Source organism: Entelurus aequoreus, linkage group LG13, assembly GCF_033978785.1.
Source record: "Entelurus aequoreus isolate RoL-2023_Sb linkage group LG13, RoL_Eaeq_v1.1, whole genome shotgun sequence".
Lineage (NCBI taxonomy): Eukaryota > Metazoa > Chordata > Actinopteri > Syngnathiformes > Syngnathidae > Entelurus > Entelurus aequoreus.
The window spans coordinates 36,769,009-36,790,540 of record NC_084743.1 but is presented as its reverse complement, the minus strand read 5'-3'; the positions used below and the strand labels follow the sequence as shown (position 1 = coordinate 36,790,540).

The 21,532-nt window shown below is 41.6% G+C and overlaps 1 protein-coding gene across 1 annotated transcript in view; it reads right to left on the bottom strand.

The window, feature by feature from the left end:
- Nucleotides 1–21,532, bottom strand: part of LOC133663368 (inactive dipeptidyl peptidase 10-like) — a 257,121-nt gene that overhangs the window by 14,171 nt on the left and 221,418 nt on the right. The window contains exons 19-21 of the mRNA XM_062067789.1: nt 21,448–21,517; nt 7,059–7,253; nt 5,287–5,341 (exon numbers count right to left, since the gene is read on the bottom strand). Coding sequence (XP_061923773.1) covers nt 5,287–5,341; nt 7,059–7,253; nt 21,448–21,517 — 320 coding nt within the window. The remainder of the gene's footprint in view (nt 1–5,286; nt 5,342–7,058; nt 7,254–21,447; nt 21,518–21,532) is intronic.

The window sequence follows — 21,532 nt, the reverse complement described above, 5'->3', positions numbered from 1 at the left end:
ACACAACAATGTATTTAATTATTCAGTCCCTCCAGTATTTTGCAGGCTTTTTTCCAATTGCTGCGGCTTAGAAATTCTGAATTTGCGATAGTTTTTTCTTGAAGTTGCAGCAAAAGTTGCAGTGTTTTGAGGCTTTTTCCCCAATAGTATTACATAAACTTGTGATTTTATGAATCTGTTATCAATGTCATAAGTGTTCATTGTAACCTTAATTAAACAAGGACATGATTTCAACAACCATTGGAAAACAAATTCTGTATTGATGTTGAACTTGTTTGTTTTATACACACAAACTTAAACGTAGACACTAAATGGCAGTAATAGCACCTATTCAGAGCTCATGGCCAATTTTCTGGACTGGTTTAATTAATTTTAATTAATAATAGTAATAATTAATTATAATCACTGAAATAAACCACCAAAGGCTTCCTTAATGTCCGCTGTCTGCTCTGTCGTCCATAAGTTGCAGACATTCTCTATGTATGTTTTATGCTCGAAAAGTGTTTTTCTATCCTAAACATTGATTTATGTTCCAACACATTTACCTCTGCACGATAAGAGCATTTAGAACTATTGAGAGGTATCTTGTTGGTAAATGAGAGACAATGAGAGATTACTATTTTGAGAGATTTTAACATTTTTTAAAGAGATTATATCATCATATTCAACATTTCTGTCATGTAAATGCTGCCTCTTTGCGAGGTCACTATTGCAAATGAAAATCTGTTCTTAATTGCCTTATCCTGGATGAATAAATATATAAATACATGTAATCTAGGAAGTATAGAATTATGTTTATACACCACATTACCCAGAAGGCTGTAGACCAGGAGTGTCCAAACTTTTTCCACTGAGGGCCGCACACGGAAAAATTAAAACATGCGTGGGCCATTTTGATATTTTTATTTTCAGACCATAACAAAATATATGGATTTTATTTGTTTTTTTACATTTAGGGCTCCCGGGGACCATAAAGGCTCTAAGTCATTAAAATGTTAAAAACAAGTCAAATTATTATTATCTTTTTTTAATTTAACGTTTACAGTAAATATCTACAGTATATCAACCTAAGGTTGATATAAAGTAAAAAATTAAAAAATAAAAGGTTTTATGCCTTTTCTGTCAAAGACAACTTTGTTTTTATAATAAAACTGAGATATGCTGTACAGTGTTTCCCATAAACTGCCAAGATACCTGTGGCGGTGGGGGCGTGGCTATGGGCGTGGTCATCATGACATTATCGAGTAATTTGCATAATTTACTACAATGATATGATTTTCTCTAAAAAGGCTCAAAAAATGTATACTTACTAATTAATAATAACAGTTTTGTTTTAAACGTCCATCCATCCATCCATCCATCCATCCATTTTACAATATAATTACAACACTTTATGTACATATTTATATACAGATTTGAACAATAAGTTATTCACTGAAATATATTTATTAATTGTGGTTCTTACAAAAAATATATCTTATAAAAATATAAAAGCTAACATGTCTCTTAAAGCTCTGCCCCTTTAATTAGTGCACACTAAATAATTTAACTTTAGCCTACTACTACAACCATATTATTTACCAGCAACATAAAGTGAAACAGAGGCAGAGGTGTCCTGCCACAGTCAGTAACAAATAAACAGAAAACAGTAGTAGCGGTAGATAGACATAAAGCTTCATCAAACATCTGATCCACTGAACAAACAGCTCCAAAAATCTTGATCCTACACTTCTCTTTTGTAAAGTAATATGGGCATCTACATCAACTAAATTATTTGCCTGAGAAGCTAGACAGGACAAAAAAAAAAAAAAAAAAAAATTGTGGAGGCCTTAATTCTTTCGTGGCGGGCCGCCACAAATAAATAAATGTGTGGGAAACACTGCTGTATTTCCCCCACTGCCCAAAACATTCAGAAAGCAATGTTTGATGTGAAGTAATTAGAGCCTTAAAAAGATCAATGATGCAGGACACCATTTATTTTAATTCATTATTATTTTTGAGTAATCACAGTGAAAAGATAAATAAAATCCCATTAAATATATTTGGGATCCAAAAGGTGCCCCACTCATAAAGTGATACATTTTTATTATTTTATTTTTTTTAACTTTCAACACTTAAGTGACGAGATCAACTTCAGATACATCTGTCGATTTTACGTTTGAACTATTATTTTGTTTGTTTTATAATCTTCTGTCAAATAAAACGTTGGTGTTTTTGTATGGAAACCACACAATATATCCAATATTTTCCACATAAAACATTTTAAAGTGAAATATTTCAAATAATTGGAGCTTTGAATAGGTCAATAATTCATTATAACATTGTTTTTTTTGTTTGTTTTTTTGGCAACGGCAAAAAAAGAAAAATAAAGATAGACAAATAATTGTCCAGGGTGTACCCCGCTTTCCGCCCGAATGCAGCTGAGATAGGCTCCAGCACCCCCCGCGACCCTAAAAGGGACAAGCAGTACAAAAACTGTCTGCATGGCAGCTTTGAGTCAACATTGCAACTTTGTCTAGTTAGATTTCACCTCATTCCACTTTTTTTAATGTTTTATTTTTTTATTTTTGCAATAGCATTTCCAGAATGTGTGGCGGGCCGGGAAACAATTAGCTGCGGGCCGCAAATGGCCCCCGGGCCGCACTTTGGACACCCCTGCTGTAGACCGTAAAAGTACGTTTTCGGGGAGAACGACAATTGTGTCGTTTGAGCAATAAAAAGTTGATATATATGGAGCCGAAACACTGCCAGTAAGATTGAAAGGCTCTAAATCAAGTTTAAGTTCTGTGTTATATTTGTCTTAACCTAGCCATACTTTGAGGAGGTAGCATAAGCGGTACAGAAATTATATAGGCATTTTTAAATGATCCATGTGTGTCTCGATATAGCCGTGATATTTGGCGAAACTGCGTATGGAACAATACTTTTTACAGTTCTACGCGGAGAGAAAAAAAGAACTTTAAAATGTAAGTATAGCTGTATTTATTCATTTAAAACATTTAACACCAGACATGCAACGCTTGGTGTGACATGAGTAACATCAATTTGTGTTAAAATACAAGACTTTGACTATCGTAAATTGAGCGAGCTCCGTGCGGTTCTTACTCTTGTTTCCCAGAGATAGAGCCTCAAATCCTAGCTGTTGTGCAATACCGATGCACCTAGGAAGATGGCGGCGCGCACAGACACAGCGGCCCAGAGCTCATTCTACTGCCATAGTTTTTGCACTTTTTTGGTAGTTTTGTTTATAATTTCACATAGTTTTGGCACCCTTGCACTGCAATATAGTCGGACTGAAATTTTACAACTTAACAACGGCGACATCACAGGTCAGTCGACTACTTCTTACCTCCGGAGATCACCGGCCTGCATTAAAGCAGCTACAATAGCCCCTCTTCCAAAACAGTCCAAAGTCACATGTCTGAACGATTATAGGCCTGTGGCACTCACCTCAATCCCTGCCAAACACCTGGAGAGACTGGTTATCAAACACATTGAAGTTTGGTCAACAGAAGACACTATCACCATTGCTCTCCACACACTATTGGAGCAACTAGAGCATAAAAGCACGTATGCACGGCTCCTCTTTGTGGACTAATGTTCAGCTTTTAACACAATCCGGTCATACAGACTGCGCCCTAAACTCTGGCAATTGGGACTTAACATCACCCTGTGCAACTGGATCGGAAACTTTTTGACAAGTCGCACACAGAGTGTTAGAGTGGACAATAACACTTCCTCCACCGTTGTCATCAACACTGGGGTGCCTCAGGAGGGTGTGCCGAGCCCCCTGCTCTACACTCTCTTCACCCATGACTGCTCTGCCTCTTCCTCCTCCAACCTCATTGTCAAGTTCACCGACAACACTACTGTCCTCGGACTCATCAGCAATGACAATGAGACGGAAATAGGAATGAGGTGCAACATATGGCGTTATGACAACAAGTCTTAAACATCAAAATGCCCAAGTAAATTATTGTGGATTTTTGCAGGAAGGGACTCAAGAACCACAGACCTCTATCCATTAGTTTGGATGTGGTGGAGAGGGTCAGCAGTTTTAAATTCTTCGGGGTGACTGTGGTGGAGGACCTGTCCTGGGGCACTCGCATTGTCTCCGCAGCAGGGATGGCCCAAAAACGCCTCTACTACCTGAAAAAGCTGAGGAGCACCTACATTCCCAGACCTCTGATGGTGAACTTTTTCAACTATGTCATCTGCAGTGTCTTAACTTATGGATTTTTTGTGTGGTTATCTAGCTCCACTAAAGCGGACCTACAGTGACTCCAACGAGTGGTGAAAGCGACAGGAAAAATCATTGGGACTACTCTTCCAGAGATCAGTTCCATTTTCACCACTTGCTGTCGGTGAGAGTGCAGAACATCCTGCGTGACCGTCACCACCCTGCCCATCGTCTGTTCCACCTGCTGCCCTCAGGCAGAAGGTAAAACCCCATATAGGCCAGCACAACAAGACTGTCTAACAGTCTGTATGCTCAGGCCATAAGGCTGCTGAACAACCCCCAACTCCCCGTTTGCGGGTATTGGTTGAATTTGAGTGAATTAGCGCTATTGCCACATCAGAAATTCCTGGAGGGACTGACTAATGCCATACTGGCAGGATGTTATGGTTATGGCATTAATTTATTGCAAACATGCATAGAGTTAAGATATGGTGTTACACATATTTACAATTACAATCTCAACATGTCTGAAAAAGAGTAAGCAGCAAAATGTATTTAATCCTACACCTTTACCTTTTCTCAGCAATCACTAACACATGTGTTCACTCCCTGTGCTCAATTTGTGACACGAACCACCTAATGACTAAATACAAATATTATAAAGTACATATAAATAGATGATAAATAAATTGCAATTCACATATTTGCTAACCATGTGATGGATGATAGATTAAACATTCTGAAACGTATTGTTAAATAACAATACGTTTCAGAATGTTTATCAGGATTATTTTTTTCCCCTTGTACTTTGTACACACTTTGAGTTTGAACAGGTTCTTAAACTTGATCATATCAATACATTGTTTGACTTCTTTGTTTAATCAAATCCATAATTGAATTCCTCATACTGACATATTAAAGGTTTTAAGTTTTGTACGTACATATAAATTGTTTAACTTAAATTTGTCTCTAAGGATATATTTCTCCTGTTTTCTTGTGAAACATAAGGTGTGTCTTTAGTTTTATCTGTACTATTATACAAATTAGCATATAAAGAAAATAAATGTAAATACATACATACAAAATTAAGAAAAATAACAGCTCACCTTTCCAAAAACTGCTATGCGTGTTTTATCAATGTATGGAAACTTCATCATGTATCTGTAACAACACAAAATGGATGAGTTGCACTTTAATGAAATAGCAAGCACATTTGTGATATTTCCAGTTTTGTGGGACAGTAATTTCTACCACATTTGTATGAATCTTTAAAAATAAACTCATCATTGATAGCAGTATGAGACTCGTTTAAGATGCGCAGTCACTCTGTTTCAACTCGTTATTAAAGTGCAGACTTCAAACTGCACACCTGTTTTTAAACGGTGTAAACCAGTAAAACTGGAATTATGATCAATAATATTTGACATGATTTCATAGTATTTTTACTTTTGGATGCACTTTTAGTGGGGAACAAAAGGAAATGGATCCGCTTAGGTAATGGTAGGAAAAAGCTCCCTATCAACAAGCATTACGGCCATTTGGTTGCTGAGATAGAGGGACGTAAACACTGTCACCATGTTAACAACTGAGAAACACGTCTTTGAAAGACCTCTAGGCTTGATTAACCCCCCCCCCCCCTTTATTTATGTTTAGGACACCTAGAGTATCATAGACCTAGGGCTGGGCGATATGGCCTTTTATTAATGTCTCGATATTTTTAGGCCATGTCACGATACACAATATTTATCTCGATATTTTGCCTTAGCCTTGAATGAACACTTGATGCATATAATCACACCAGTATGATGATTCTATGTGTCTACATTAAAACATTCTTGTTCATACTGCATTAATATATGCTCATTTTAAACTTTCATGCAGAGAGGGAAATCACAACTAAGTCAATTGACCAAAACTGTATTTTTTAAACAGTTATTAAGCAGTGGCACAAACATTCATGTCATTTCAAAACAGAAAGTGCAAGATTGTCAGAGACATTTTAAAACAAGCTATTAGTGCACTTTTGTGCATGATGTCACTAAGATGACATATCAAAACAACACTAAATTAAAGTACACTTTTTGTACAGAACGCCACTACATTATTTCAAAATTAATAAAGTGTATTTTTGTGCATGATGTCACACAAATTATGTATGTCCTTCGCTATGTGGTAGGTTACTGCGGACGTTATCTCCTGTTTTTGACTATTTTTTTCATACGGTGTTGATCTGGAAATGGAAGACGCCAGGCTCAATTGGGTCAGTGCTGTTTACTTCGGCATTTTGTTGGCTGTGGCACCGGCCGAGATGTTGACATGCGCAGTTTCAAGCACTCCTTATTCTCTAGCGGACGACTTTTCAAAAGATGCTACAAATTAGTAGTGCTGCTACTTTTTGTAGTTGTAGCAACGCTTTTGCCGCATACTTTACATATTACGGTTGTCTGTTCGACATCTTCCCGCTTGAAGCCAAACCACCGCCAGTTGATGGACGCCGTGCTGTTTTTCTTGGGAATTCATTCTGCTTCCTCCATTTGTTACCAGATTTGCACCTTCTCTCTCTCGTATTACCACTTGCACTGCTCCACTAGCATTACCTGCTACAGCTAACTTTACCCATGCCGCTACCTCTCTGACGTATGCAACGTATGTAACAAGGTGCGCTTGTTTTATCTCTCTGTGAGAAGGAGAGACGAGAAAGAGTGAGAAAAGCCTGTAGTCTAATGCCCGCAGCTAAAAGCAGCAGCGTGAGAACGTATACTCGAACACTATCGAGTATATTCGATATATCGCCCAGCCCTACATAGAACATTGTAAATCATAAACATGACTGATTGTAGCCCTAAACAACTTGCATTGACAGGAAAGGACAACATACTCCACTGCAGCGATCTGGTCCTGAACATCCACAGTTCCCAGTCTCTGGTGGACCTCATGAAGAACCCTCTGGCCTTGGAAGCCGCTTCCCCGCCCATCCAGGCGAGCCACGATGACGTTGTCTGAGCTGACCAGCACGGAATCCCAGCCCAAACTGAAGCGGTCACTCACAGCTTGACCACCAGGGGTGCCATCGCTGTTGATTGCAAAGAAGATGTAAAGACACATATTTTGTTCCATTCATGCTTGTTAAAGTTAAAGTACCCATGATTGTCACACACACACACACTAGGTGTGGCAAAATTACTCTCTGCATTTGACCTGGAAACTGTTTTTGGTGATTTAACCCCAAATTCCAACCCTTGATGATGAGTGTCAAGCAGGGAGGTAAAGGGTCCCATTTGTATAGTCTTTGGTATGACTCGTCCGGGGTTTGAACTCACGACCTACCGATTTCAGGGCGGACACTCTAACCACTAGGCCACTGAGCAGGTACTTTGTGTACTTTTGTTACTACTTTAATTAAATAACTTATTCTCAATGAGACATACACTTAAATATTTTTTTAAGGATATTCAATACTTCTAGGTAAAGTAAATCAATACAAAACTACATACTGAGAACCAGAGGTGTCCCGATCTGAAATTGATATTGTTTCGATATCAGAAAAAAACAAAAACAAGCTGGAACAATAGATAAATAAATACATAGGTTTGCATTTAAAAGATCCTATAAAAGCAATCCTGCAGTATGTTTACTTGTGCAAAACAGGACAGGCAGTTAACATCTAAATGTCCTCTAATAGCACACAAAGTTGGTCTTTTCTTGTATTTTAGTCAAGTCATTTACAAAAGGTAAACCTGGTAGGCTATAGGCTACAAGGAGTTAGCAGCTACACAACTGCTAAGCCCACAATAGCACACAAACTATACATATGTATTAAATGTCCTTCATTTAACAATATTGCAATCTAAAACAGCATATGAGTCAATATAAACAAGTATCAAATAATTATAGTTGCATTTTACTGACACAAAGTCTCCAAGGCAAAAACAGACTTGAAAGTATCTAGTAGCAAACATATCTGCATCATTCAATTTACTGAGCCTAACTTTGTAAAATATCCTGACCACTATACATGTCACCAAAAAATATATTACCACTTGTCGGTGTATCATCTCATGCAATCAAGTGTCAAAGCAAATAATCCATGTGTTGGTGATTCAGTCTCTGTACTTCTTTAAATTTAATATGACTGCAAAATAATCCATCGTGGGACAAAGAAAGGTCTGATTGCCAGTACTTTGAAAAAGAAGGTGAGAATCACAACTGAATATAAGAAATAACTTGTAGTAAAGTACAAAGGTGGTTCTCCTTGTCCCTCCTTCCACTCTGCTCATCACCATCTTTGCCAACACAATGGTTTTTTAAAGTTACAAGTAACATTAAAGGAGCCATATGTATTAATAATAATAAGTCATCATTAAATGGCCCTGATAAGTCAAAAGGCATTTATAAATCATGTTCTTTTCCAATACCTCTATAACTGACGGTAGTTCAGCAGGATATGCTCATTTCAAAATTAGATTTACAGCCCGTGAATCTTGTTATTGTTTTCATTTTGATGTCCCGCCTTCTACCATTTGACCAATTAAAAAAGTCAGTGAGTGTGTCACATCCAGGTTGCCAGTTACGCACCGCCCTTTTCATCTGGCTATTGCCACTGGTAAAGTTACTAAACATGTCAGACCTTAGTAAATATAAAAGGCATCGTTACGATTCTCAACTTATGACAACTTCATTACAAAGCCAGGACCAAAACGAGGATTTGTATCGGGGATGCCTTTGAAAGATGGAGACGATTGAAGGCGGAGAAGATTTTTTCATCTGACGCCAAACTTGCTTATTTCCTTCTTGATAGATGAGTAAGGCATTTACGTTTTTTTTATTACTTGTAATAAATGGAAATGGACATTTGGTATGTAAACTATGTTGTCGAATACAGTCTATGTATGATCTTGTCTAACAAAGCTAGTATGTTCGTGCAACAAATGCTTAGTTAGATGGTGCTTCGCTCCTAGTGTAATACATATAGCATGCTAGCCCGGTCAATGACATATCGACATACAGGTTAAGGGGGAAAATATATGCCCATTAGCCTGTATGTCGATGTGTATTCGAACTGACAGGGTAAAATATATTTTCGACAAATACAACATATGTATATATATACGGGGCGGCATGGCGTAGTGGGTAGAGCAACCGTGCCAGAAACCTGAGGGTTGCAGGTTCGCTCCCCGCCTCCTACCATCCAAAAATCGCTGCCGTTGTGTCCTTGGGCGGGACACTTCACCCTTGCCCCCGGTGCCACTCACACCGGTTAATTGAATGATGAATGATAGGTGGTGGTCGGAGGGGCCGTTGGCGCAAATTGCAGCCACGCTTCCATCAGTCTACCCCAGGGCAGCTGTGGCTATGAAAGTAGCTTACCACCACCAGGTGTGAATGAATGATGGGTTCTACATGTAAAGCGACTTAGGGTACTTAGAAAAGTGCTATACAAATCCCAGGTATTGTTATTATTATTATATGTGGATATGATACGCTGAGGAAATGGGTTAGCACGGCTGTCATCATGGCAATGCAAAACGTATGGATCACTTGATAAAATAATTCCTCATTCCTGTTTGCATATTGTGGACTACATGTACCAAGTTATATGGCAATCTGAAACGTTTGAAACAGTAACCTATAGGTATACCTTGGTGAAATGTCTCCTCTTTAGTTTTGGGCATACATTAGGCTGCTCAGCATGCTTGACTTATTTTCACCAGAACAACCATTGCTAGCGTTGATTGTAGTTTGTTTAAGTCTTTGTTTTCAAAGAATGCGGGAAGGCTTGAACACACCTGGCAGCAATCACCACACCCTACTTATAGTGATTGCACACACCTGTCCTTTGCTGGTTCTTTCCTTCATGTTCCTCCATGAGTCCAGACCACGCCAACAATCTTCCCGCCAATTAGCGTGCATGTATTTTTCATTGTTTCATTTGTTAAGGCCAGGTGTTTTGTCGACCATCAGTGCTGCCTCGCCACCTGCTCCAGTCGCCACTTCTATCTCTTTTTCCCTGCTGCCTCGACCACAATGTTTTCCGTAGACACAAGTGATATGTTGATATGGTCAACTCTATTTGCCGCTTTTCACTGAGCATGACTGCGTGGGTTTCACCACTTCCCACCTATCTACCAGAGCCACCACGTGAGTCACAGCAGAGTGGAGCTGGTAATCCCATTTGTGCAGTTCCTTTCTAGCCTTTTCCAAAGCCTTGTAGGAATCTTTTCAGAGGACTATCCCCTTTCCTACTCCCTTCTGTGGCTGCGTCAGGGTCAAGGCAGTGTCAGAATTTTCCATTGACTTCCGTACCCTTGCTGCCGAGAGCGATTGGAACCAGACTGCTCTCTTGGACACTTTCTGCTTTGATCACATGATGGCTGTCTACCTACCTCCGGACCTTGGTGACCTCATCTAATTGGTGGTTCGAATCGACAAGCGTTCCATTCTCTGATTAACGATGTGCTCTGTAAGATGTTCGGTCTTTGTTTATTAAGACAACATTCTAATATTTTCTCCAATGTTGGAGGAACATAATCAGCTGGTACGTCTTGTCCTCCAAAGATTTGTCAAGAATAAGGATAATACACTATATTTATCAAAGTACAGAAATGCCAACCCGAGCACTGCTGGAGGGCCACATCGACAATATTTCAATAACATTTTGCTCAATATTATTTTTGATATACCGTAAGATAAATAATAATAATAATAATAATAATAATAAATAATAATAATAATACTTTCATTTAACCTAACTTAACTTTATACAAAAGCAGATTGCTTTTGATGGTTTTATTTTTAACACTGTCTTACACTACACTTCCTGATGTATAATACAATGCAAAAATGTCAATTTCTGCCCAGGGTTAATTTAAAGTTTATCCTGCATCCTCTTTAAAAGTCCAACATTTTCCCCGTCAGATTTGGACAACCATCTGTTGTCACACCTGCCAGCTTGTCCCATTCCAGTCCTAACATGTCCAAACACGCATTTACCTATGTGAACAAGTCATTACCTGTGGTTGCCCCTTTTAATTGACTGCATGGCTGCCAGCTACTCCGTGATTTGAAAGTCAGCAGTTATCCCACGTAAGAAGATGAGCAGCTGGGCGGTGTCACGTACATTGCAGCTCTCATCCAAAGCCAGCGAAAAGCAATAAAAGTCGGCCGTTCTGTTCTTCAGCTGAAGCTCCAAGTTTCCGGGCATATCACCGCAACAGAGTCCAATAAGCACTCCTTAATAAACTCTCCGTTAGAAAACACCTTACTTTTTCTGGCGATTTTGTGAGAAATGACGAAACTTGTTCTGACGGCTGCATTCTGGGGGTGTGAAATATGTCAAAAAGTCCTTGTTGGGTTTACAGTTTTACCATCAACGCATCAGCCTCCTTTGCAACTACATCAGACATATTCCGGTATTTTTCCTCGTGCTTCGTCATGTAGTGGCAAATTATATTCTTTAAACACAGCAAGCTGTGTACCACAAATTAAGCACACGGCTTTACCTTTAATTTCTGTAAAGAAATACTTGGCAGTCCATGTCTTGTTGGAAACACGGCATTCGTCATCAACTTTTCTCTTTTTAGAGTCTCGGAGGTAACCTTGTGTGGGGAGGCGGGGCCGGCGGACCGACGGCGCCCGCTCCAAGATGGCGGCGAGGAGGCGTGGACGAGGGAGCGGCAAGGCAGGGCGCGCTGGGAGTGATGCCGCAATCACCATAAGGTGCGTGGAACTCGCAGCTGTGGACAGTGCAATCACCCTCTCGGACGTATAAGAGGGCGAGAGATGCGAACATCAAGACAGAGACACGGAGAAAGACGGCGGACGGGAGGAAACCATCCTCTGCTACCACGCGAACGACGGCGACGTGCTGCTGAAAAGCAGACGGCGGACGGAAGGAAACCATTCGTGTGCTCACGTAGCTAGCTGCTGAAAAGCACGCAAAAGACTCTGTTATTGAAATGATAAAGAAGTCTAAACCGTCGCACGACAATGTCTTCCCTGGATGGTCCTGAGAAACCGCACGGCAGTTAGGACTGTCACACCGGGCATCACTTGTCGCTGTGCACCTTCACTCACAGGTTACACACAGACATACGCCCATAAAAAACACTTCCATCCATCCATCCATCTTCTTCCGCTTATCCGAGGTCGGGTCGCGGGGGCAGCAGCTTAAGCAGGGAAGCCCAGACTTCCCTCTCCCCAGCCACTTTGTCCAGCTCCTCCCGGGGGATCCCGAGGCGTTCCCAGGCCAGCCGGGAGACATAGTCTTCCCAACGTGTCCTGGGTCTTCCCTGTGGCCTCCTACCGGTCGGACCTGCCCTAAACACCTCCCTAGGGAGGCGTTCGGGTGGCATCCTGACCAGATGCCCGAAACGCCTCATCTGGCTCCTCTCGATGTGGAGGAGCAGCGGCTTTACTTTGAGCTCCCCCCGGATGGCAGAGCTTCTCACCCTATCTCTAAGGGAGAGCCCCGCCACCCGGCGGAGGAAACTCATTTCGGCCGCTTGTACCCGTGATCTTGTCCTTTCGGTCATAACCCAAAGCTCATGACCATAGGTGAGGATGGGAACGTAGATTGACCGGTAAATTGAGAGCTTTGCCTTCCGGCTCAGCTCCTTCTTCACCACAACGGATCGATACAGCGTCCGCATTACTGAAGACGCCGCACCGATCCGCCTGTCGATCTCACGATCCACTCTTCCCTCACTCGTGAACAAGACTCCGAGGTACTTGAACTCCTCCGCAACCCGGAGATCGCACTCCACCCTTTTCCGGGCGAGAACCATGGATTCGGACTTGGAGGTGCTGATTCTCATCCCAGTCGCTTCACACTCAGCTGCGAACTGATCCAGCGAGAGCTGAAGATCCTGGCCAGATGAAGCCATCAGGACCACATCATCTGCAAAAAGCAGAGACCTAATCCTGCAGCCACCAAACCAGATCCCCTCAACGCCTTGACTGTGCCTAGAAATTCTGTCCATAAAAGTTATGAACAGAATCGGTGACAAAGGGCAGCCTTGGCGGAGTCCAACTCTCACTGGAAACGTGTCCGACTTACTGCCGGCAATGCGGACCAAACTCTGGCACTGATCATACAGGGAGCGGACCGCCACAATCAGACAGTCCGATACCCCATACTCTCTGAGCACTCCCCACAGGACTTCCCGAGGGACACGGTCGAATGCCTTCTCCAAGTCCACAAAACACATGTAGACTGGTTGGGCAAACTCCCATGCACCCTCAAGGACCCTGCCGAGAGTATAGAGCTGGTCCACAGTTCCACGACCAGGACGAAAACCACACTGTTCCTCCTGAATCCGAGGTTCGACTATCCGGCGTAGCCTCCTCTCCAGCACACCTGAATAGACCTTACCGGGAAGGCTGAGGAGTGTGATCCCACGATAGTTAGAACACACCCTACGGTTCACCTTCTTAAAGAGAGGAACCACCACCCCGGTCTGCCAATCCAGAGGTACCGCCCCCGATGTCCACGTGATGCTGCAGAGTCTTGTCAACCAAGACAGCCCCACATAATCCAGAGCCTTAAGGAACTCTGGGCGGATCTCATCCACCCCCTGTGCCTTGCCACAGAGGAGTTTTTTAACTACCTCAGCAACCTCATCCCCAGAAATAGGAGAGCCCACCACAGATTCCCCAGGCACTACTTCCTCATAGGAAGACGTGTTGGTGGGATTGAGGAGGTCTTCGAAATATTCCCTCCACCGATCCACAACATCCGCAGTCGAGGTCAGCAGAACACCATCCTCAGCATACACAGTGTTGATAGTGCACTGCTTCCCCTTCCTGAGGCGGCGGATGATGGTCCAGAATCACTTCGAAGCCGTCCGGAAGTCGTTTTCCATGGCTTCCCCGAACTCCTCCCATGTCCGAGTTTTTGCCTCCGCGACCGCCGAAGCCGCACACCGCTTGGCCTGTCGGTACCTGTCCGCTGCCTCAGGAGTCCTATGAGCCAAAAGAACCCGATAGGACTCCTTCTTCAGCTTGACGGCATCCCTCACCGCCGGTGTCCACCAACGGGTTCTAGGATTACCGCCACGACAGGCACCAACTACCTTGCGGCCACAGCTCCAATCAGCCGCCTCGACAATAGAGGTGCGGAACATGGTCCATTCGGACTCAATGTCCAGCACCTCCTTGTGACATGTTCAAAGTTCTTCCGGAGGTGGGATATGAAACTCTCTCTGACAGGAGACTCTGCCAGACGTTCCCAGCAAACCCTCACAATGCGTTTGGGCCTGCCAGGTCTGTCCGGCATCCTCCCCCACCATCGCAGCCAACTCACCACCAGGTGGTGATCGGTAGAAAGCTCCGCCCCTCTCTTCACCCGAGTGTCCAAAACATGAGGCCGCAAATCCGACGACACAACTACAAAGTCGATCATGGAACTGCGGCCTAGGGTGTCCTGGTGCCAAGTGCCCATATGGACACCCTTATGTTTGAACATGGTGTTTGTTATGGACAATCTGTGACGGGCACAAAAGTTCAATAACAAAACACCGCTCGGGTTCAGATCCGGGCAGCCATTCTTCCCAATCACGCCTCTCCATGTTTCACTGTCGCTGCCAACATGAGCATTGAAGTCCCCCAGTAGAACGAGGGAATCACCCGGGGGAGCACTCTCATGTACTCCCTCGAGTGAATCCAAAAAGGGTGGGTACTCTGAGCTGCGGTTTGGCGCGTAAGCGCAAACCACAGTCAGGACCCGTTCCCCCACCCGAAGGCGGAGGGAAGCTACCCTCTCATCCACCGGGTTGAACTCCAACATGCAGGCTCTGAGCCGGGGGGCAACAAGAATTGCCACCCCAGCCCGTCGCCTCTCACTGCCGGCAACGCCAGAGTAGAAGAAAGTCCAGCCTCTCTCAAGAGAACTGGTTCCAGAGCCCTTGCTGTGCGTCAAAGTGAGTCCGACTATGTCTAGTCGGAACTTCTCCACCTCGCGCACTAGCTCAGGCTCCTTCCCCCCCAGCGAGGTGACGTTCCACGTCCCAAGAGCTAGCTTCTGTAGCCGAGGATCGGACCGCCAAGTGCCCTGCCTTCGGCTGCCGCCCAGCTCACATCGCACCCGACCTCTATGACCCCTGCTATGGGTGGTGAGCCCATTGGAGGGGGAACCCACGTTGCCTCTTCGGGCTGTGCCCGGCCGGGCCCCATGGGGACAGGCCTGGCCACCAGGCGCTCACCATCGTGCCCCACCTCCGGGCCTGGCTCCAGAGGGGGGCCCCGGTGACCCGCGTCCGGGCGAGGGAAATCTGGGTCCATAGGTTTTATTTTTCATTGAGGTCTTCGAGCTGCTCTTTGTCTGATCCCTCACCTAGGACCAGTTTGTCTTGGGAGACCCTACCAGGGGGCATAAAGCCCCCGGACAACATAGCTCCTAGGATCATTGGGACACGCAAACTCCTCTACCATGGTAAGGTGGCAGCTCAGAGAGGAGTAAATAACACTTTTCAAAATAAAAGCAGCACAGTTGTATTGCGCGCACGACATAGATGTTTATTAAACTTTATTTTGTAATTTGTGATTGCCGCTGTTCACATTCACTCACGCCCATACGTCCACACGGAAGTAATACAAATAACGCTTTTCAAAACAAAAGCAGCACCGTTGTATTGCACATTTGACATAAATACTTATTTAAATTTATTTTGTAATTGATGATTGGCCTTACGCGGGCCGGACAGGGACGCACAAAGGGCCGGATGTGGCCCGCGGCCCGCAGAATGCCCAGGTCTGGTCTAGACCATGCCAATCTTCTGACGGCCACTTAATTTTGTACATTGTTCCCTTGGTTTTTCCTGGCACTGATTCCTCCACCCACTGCCATTGTTTTTTGTTATTTCATTTTTGGATAAATAAAGACTCTCTCTCTCTCTCTCTCTCTCTCTCTCTCTCTCTCTCTCTCTCTCTCTCTCTCTCTCTCTCTCTCTCTCTCTCTCTCTCTCTGCTTCTGGTATTCAACATTGGCTGGGATTTAACAGTTTAAGTATTGATAAGAGTATTATTAAATTAGCATTAATCAGGTTGTGTATGATATATATATATTATGATTTTTTTCTACATTTGAAACACCACCATTACTAGTAAGTAATGGTGGGGCTTTATATGTTGTGCAGATTTTGTTTTACAGACCATCTTCGAGTCGCTTTCTGACTGTCTGTTCAGAATGCGCCGTTTTGTGGGCAGACTTATTTACGTGCAGAAGTCCTCCTTCAGTCCACGCCCTCTTCGACTGCGTCTCCACCCAGTCAAACATGTTGTAGATTTTAGTGCTTCCATATCAAGTCTATTGGCAAATATAAGTTAGAAATATATGCTACTTTTTTTTTTTTTTGGAAATGGCAACAGTGGAGGATTTTAGCATGCATGTGCATGTACGAATCAGTGTGCTCCACAACAAGATGATAGAGAAAAAGAAGGAACTTATTGACTACAGGAATATAAATGACAGACTCGCGCAATGCTCCTTGGGTAAACCGCTAACATATATTAAGTTAAAGTACCCATGATTGTCACACACACACTAGGTGTGGCGAAATTATTCTCTGCATTTGACCCATCACCCTTGATCACCCCCTTGGAGGTGAGGGGAGCAGTGAGCAGCAGCAGGGGCCTATGGAGATATCCGCTGATGTAACTAAGACAAAATACATCATTAAAATCTCACATTACAAATGGCTTTGAGCCAGTATGGAAGAAGCCCAGATTGTTTTATAAATATCTCTGCCATGCCTACATGGTTTAATTTTAAATTTTCGGGGCCTATGGGGAACCCACATACACAAAAAACAGAAACCAACAGGTAAGAAAAGCTGGTTTTGCATAATAGGACCCCTTAAAAGGCCTACTGAAACCCACTACTAGCGACCACGCAGTCTGATAGTTTATATATCAATGATGAAATCTTAACATTGCAACACATGCCAATACGGCCGGGTTAACTTATAAAGTGCAATTTTAAATTTCCCGCGAAATATTCTGCTGAAAACGTGTCGGTATGATGACGTTTGCGCGTGACGTCACGGATTGTGCGGACATATTGGGACACCATTGTGGCCAGCTATTAAGTCGTCTGTTTTCATCGCAAAATTCCACAGTATTCTGGACATCTGTGTTGGTGAATCTTTTGCAATTTGTTTAATGAACAATGAAGACAGCAAAGAAGAAAGCTGTAGGTGGGATCGGTGTATTAGCGGCTGGCTGCAGCAACACAGCCAGGAGGACTTTGAGTTGGATAGCAGACACGCTACCGTGAGTACAGCTTTGGCTTCCAAACATTTGATCGCTTTCCCGTCCGTGCGTGCCGCTATGTGCATGTCACGTATGTAACTTTGGGGAAATATATGTGCTGTATGAACTTTACGGAGGTGAACGGTACTTTGGGCTGTGGGATTGAGTGTGTTGTGTGGGTGTTTGAGTTGTATTGGTGGGTTATATGGACGGGAGGGGGGAGGTGTTTGTTATGCAGGATTAATTTGTAGCATATTAAATATAAGCCTGGTTGTGTTGTGGCTAATAAAGTATATACATGTCTTGTGTTTATTTACTGTTTTAGTCATTTCCAGCTGAATAGCAGGTCCCACCCGCCTCTCACAGCATCTTCCCTATCTGAATCGCTTCCACTGCCCTCTAATCCTTCACTCTCACTTTCCTCATCCACAAATCTTTCATCCTCGCTCAAATTAATGGGGTAATCGTCGCTTTCTCGGTCCGAATCGCTCTTGCTGCTGCTGGCCATGATTGTAAACAATGTGCAGATGTGAGGCGCTCCACAACCTGTCACGTCACGCTACTTCCGTCACAGGCAAGGCTTTTTTATCAGCGACCAAAATTTGCGAACTTTATCGTCGATTTTCTCTACTAAATCCTTTCAGCAAAAATATGGCGATATCGTGAAATGATCAAGTATGACACATAGAATGGACCTGCTATCCCAGTTTAATAATTTCAGTAGGCCTTTAAGTATTGATGACATTATTTATAAAGATAGCATCACTGTGTGTGTGTATGTTAATTACTGATTAGATCAGGGGTCACCAACCTTTTTGAAACCAAGGGCTACTTCTTGGGTACTGATTACTGCGAAGGGCTACCAGTTAGATACACACTTAAATAAATTGCCAGAAGTAGCCAATTTGCTCAATTTACCTTTAACTCTGTTATTATTAATAATTAATGATATTTATCTTTGTGGAAACACTGATCATCTTAATGATTTCTCACAATAAATATATATAGAAACAGATCAATATCAATATGCAACACTTTATTTTTATATTTTCTCTAAGTGCACATTTTTCAAATTGAACATTTTCAAATGATCACTTCTAAGACAGTCTTGTGAAATCAAAATATCCCATTTTAACTAGCTAGCCACTAACATTTTTTTTTAACAAATCATGAATTACTTTGCACCATGTTTGTACAAATAATAACTCATGTAAAATACAAAAGTAAACTCTCAAATTTTTAAATCATGTCACACTTTGAACTGGACACCAAATCTGTTATCTGTTTCTTTGTCAGTTAGTGGGAAGCCTGGCATTGCATGCTGTTAACTAGTGTGTTGTACTCTGGTGTGTAACTTGACACTGCAACTCTGAGTGAGTCTTGCAGATGTGCATCAGTGAGGCGTGTTCTGTGTTTGTTCTTGATGAAGTTCATGTCAGAAAAGGCTGATTCACAAAGATAAGATTTTTCCTCATTGTTTGTGGAACCTTCTTAATCTTTTGGACATATTTTCACAGCAATCTGGCCTTAAGCTTAATTATGATAAATGTAAAATGTTAAGGATCGGAAATCTAAAGAGAACGTCCTTTCGAATGGAATGCAAAGTGCCTGTTTTGTGGACAGATGGACCAGTTAACATACTTGGTGTTGTTGTCCCAGAAAATCTGGAAGATCTAGGCTCAGTAAATTATGATAATCGACTAAGAAAGCTGGACAAAATTATGCAATTATGGAAAGGGAAATCCCTAACCTTGTATGGTAAAATGTCTATTGCCAACTCGTTAATTATTCCTCAATTTATTTATTTGTTTTTGTCATTACCAGCTCCATCACAAAACTTTTTTAAGATTTATGAGCGGAGGGTCTTCGATTTTGTCTGGAACGGCAAACCAGAAAAGATTAAAAGAAAGGTTTTGTACAAAGAGTATGAATATGGGGGCCGGAACTTCTCAACCTTGAAGCTATGTGTCTGTCTTTAAAAGCATCAATTGTTCCAAAGATGTATTTAAACATTGAGTGGTACACAAATGTCCTGTTGGACAAAAAACATGTACTGTATCAAAAGAAATTGTATCCTTTTTTACAAGTGATCCCCTCCCAGAGAGTCTGCTGGGAAACATGGCGGGGTTCATAAAGGAAACAATCCACTCATAGTGGTGTTTTCAATTTGATGTGCCAGAAAAAAGAGACGATATTTTGCAGCAGTTAATATGGATGAACTCTAATATTGTAATAGATGGAAAGCCTTTCTTTAGGAAAAATGTGTTTGAAAGAGGAATAATTTTTGTCAATGATATTATCAATGAGAATGGTAAAATTATGAAGTATGATGAATTTAGAGCTATGTATGGTGATGCTTGCTCAAGCTTTTCATTTTATCAACTAACTGGAGTAATTGGGAAAAGATGGAAACAAATAATTAATTATGGAACTACTAAATTATTAGTTTGTAAACCTCTAATAAGAAATTCTAGTTGGCAAAAAGGAACTAAAATAAATAGAAAAATATATAATTTTTATTTAATAAAGAAATCTTTGAAGGCTGCCTCATACAACACAAATGGAAAATGGGAGGAGTTTTTTGACTGCCCGTTGCCATGGGATGCCATATTCAAACTAATCTATAAAACCACTATCGATGTGCAAAATCGTTATTTTCAAATTAAAATTATTTATAACTTCTTACCCACAGGGAAAATGTTAAAATTATGGAATATGACAGAGTCAGATGATTGCCGATTTTGTTGTCAGGAGCCTGAATCCACCCTGCATTTGTTTTGGTATTGTCATATTGTGTCTTTGTTTTGGGTGGAAGTTGAAAAAATGTGTTTAAGGAGTGGTTTGTTTATGAAGCTTAATGTGGTTTCTGCTATTTTAGGAGAGTTTATTGACAATCATGATTTAGTCAATTTAATTATAGTACTCGGTAAAATGTTTATTTTTAAGGCCAAAAACAGATATTCACTTAGTATTACTTTCTTTAAAACATTTATTCAGTATTTTCTAACTTTAGAAAGTTACATGGTTGAAAACGATAATGATGCCAAAAAACATTTAAAAAAAAGATGAGAAGTCCTCAAAGGCTTATTTTGAAAGTATAATTCTGTTTATAGATTATATGATATCTGTTGTTGTGTTCCCTAATTTGAGTGACCTGGACATAATCTGGACTGTACATAAATGCTTATTTTGAAAATGTAATTTTGTTTATAAATTATATGCAATCTGTTGTGTTCCCTAATTTTTTTCTGTGTACATGAATGAAGGTGTGTGTTGCTGAGTCCGACTTGGACATTATCTGGACTGGGCCTGCTTTAAAAAACCCTTTAAACAAATCTAATTTCATTGACAACCTGGTCTGTTGAAGATAAGGCCCTTTTTTTAAAAATAAAATAAAATAAGATAAATAATTAAAAAACATTTTCTTGGATAAAAAAGAAAGTAAAACAATATAAAAATAATTACATAAAAAATAGTAATTAATGAAAATGTTAATGGACCAGCAGCCTATACAATCATGTGTGCTTCAGGGACTGTGTCCCTTGCAGATGTGTTGTCTATGTTGTGTTCAGGGACTGTGGCCCTTGCAGATGTGTTGTCTATGTTGTGTTCAGGGACTGTGTCCCTTGCAGATGTGTTGTCTATGTTGTGGGAACCAGAATATTGGTAGCAGAAAGAAATAACCCCTTTTTTGTGAGTGGGTGTGGATGAGTGTGCATGGGGGGGGGGGGGTGTTTGGGTTGATGCACTGATTGAAAGTGTATCTTGTGTTTTTTCTATGTAGATTTAATTTAAAAAAAAAAAAAAAAAAATTTAATTTTTTTTTTTTTTTTTTTTTTTTTTTTTTTTTTTTTTTTAGAACAGGCCCGCGGGCGACTCATCTGGTCCTTACGGGCGACCTGGTGCCCGCGGGCACCGCGTTGGTGACCCCTGGATTAGATTATTGATAAAATAGCATTAACAGGGGTGCGTATGATTAGTATTGATGAGATTATTAATAAAAGAGCATCAATCATACGTACATGATCAAGAGGAGTCCATAGTGACGTGATTCCGAGAAGTCAGGTGGATACGAGATTTTCAAAGGTAAATCTAAACAAAAAGATG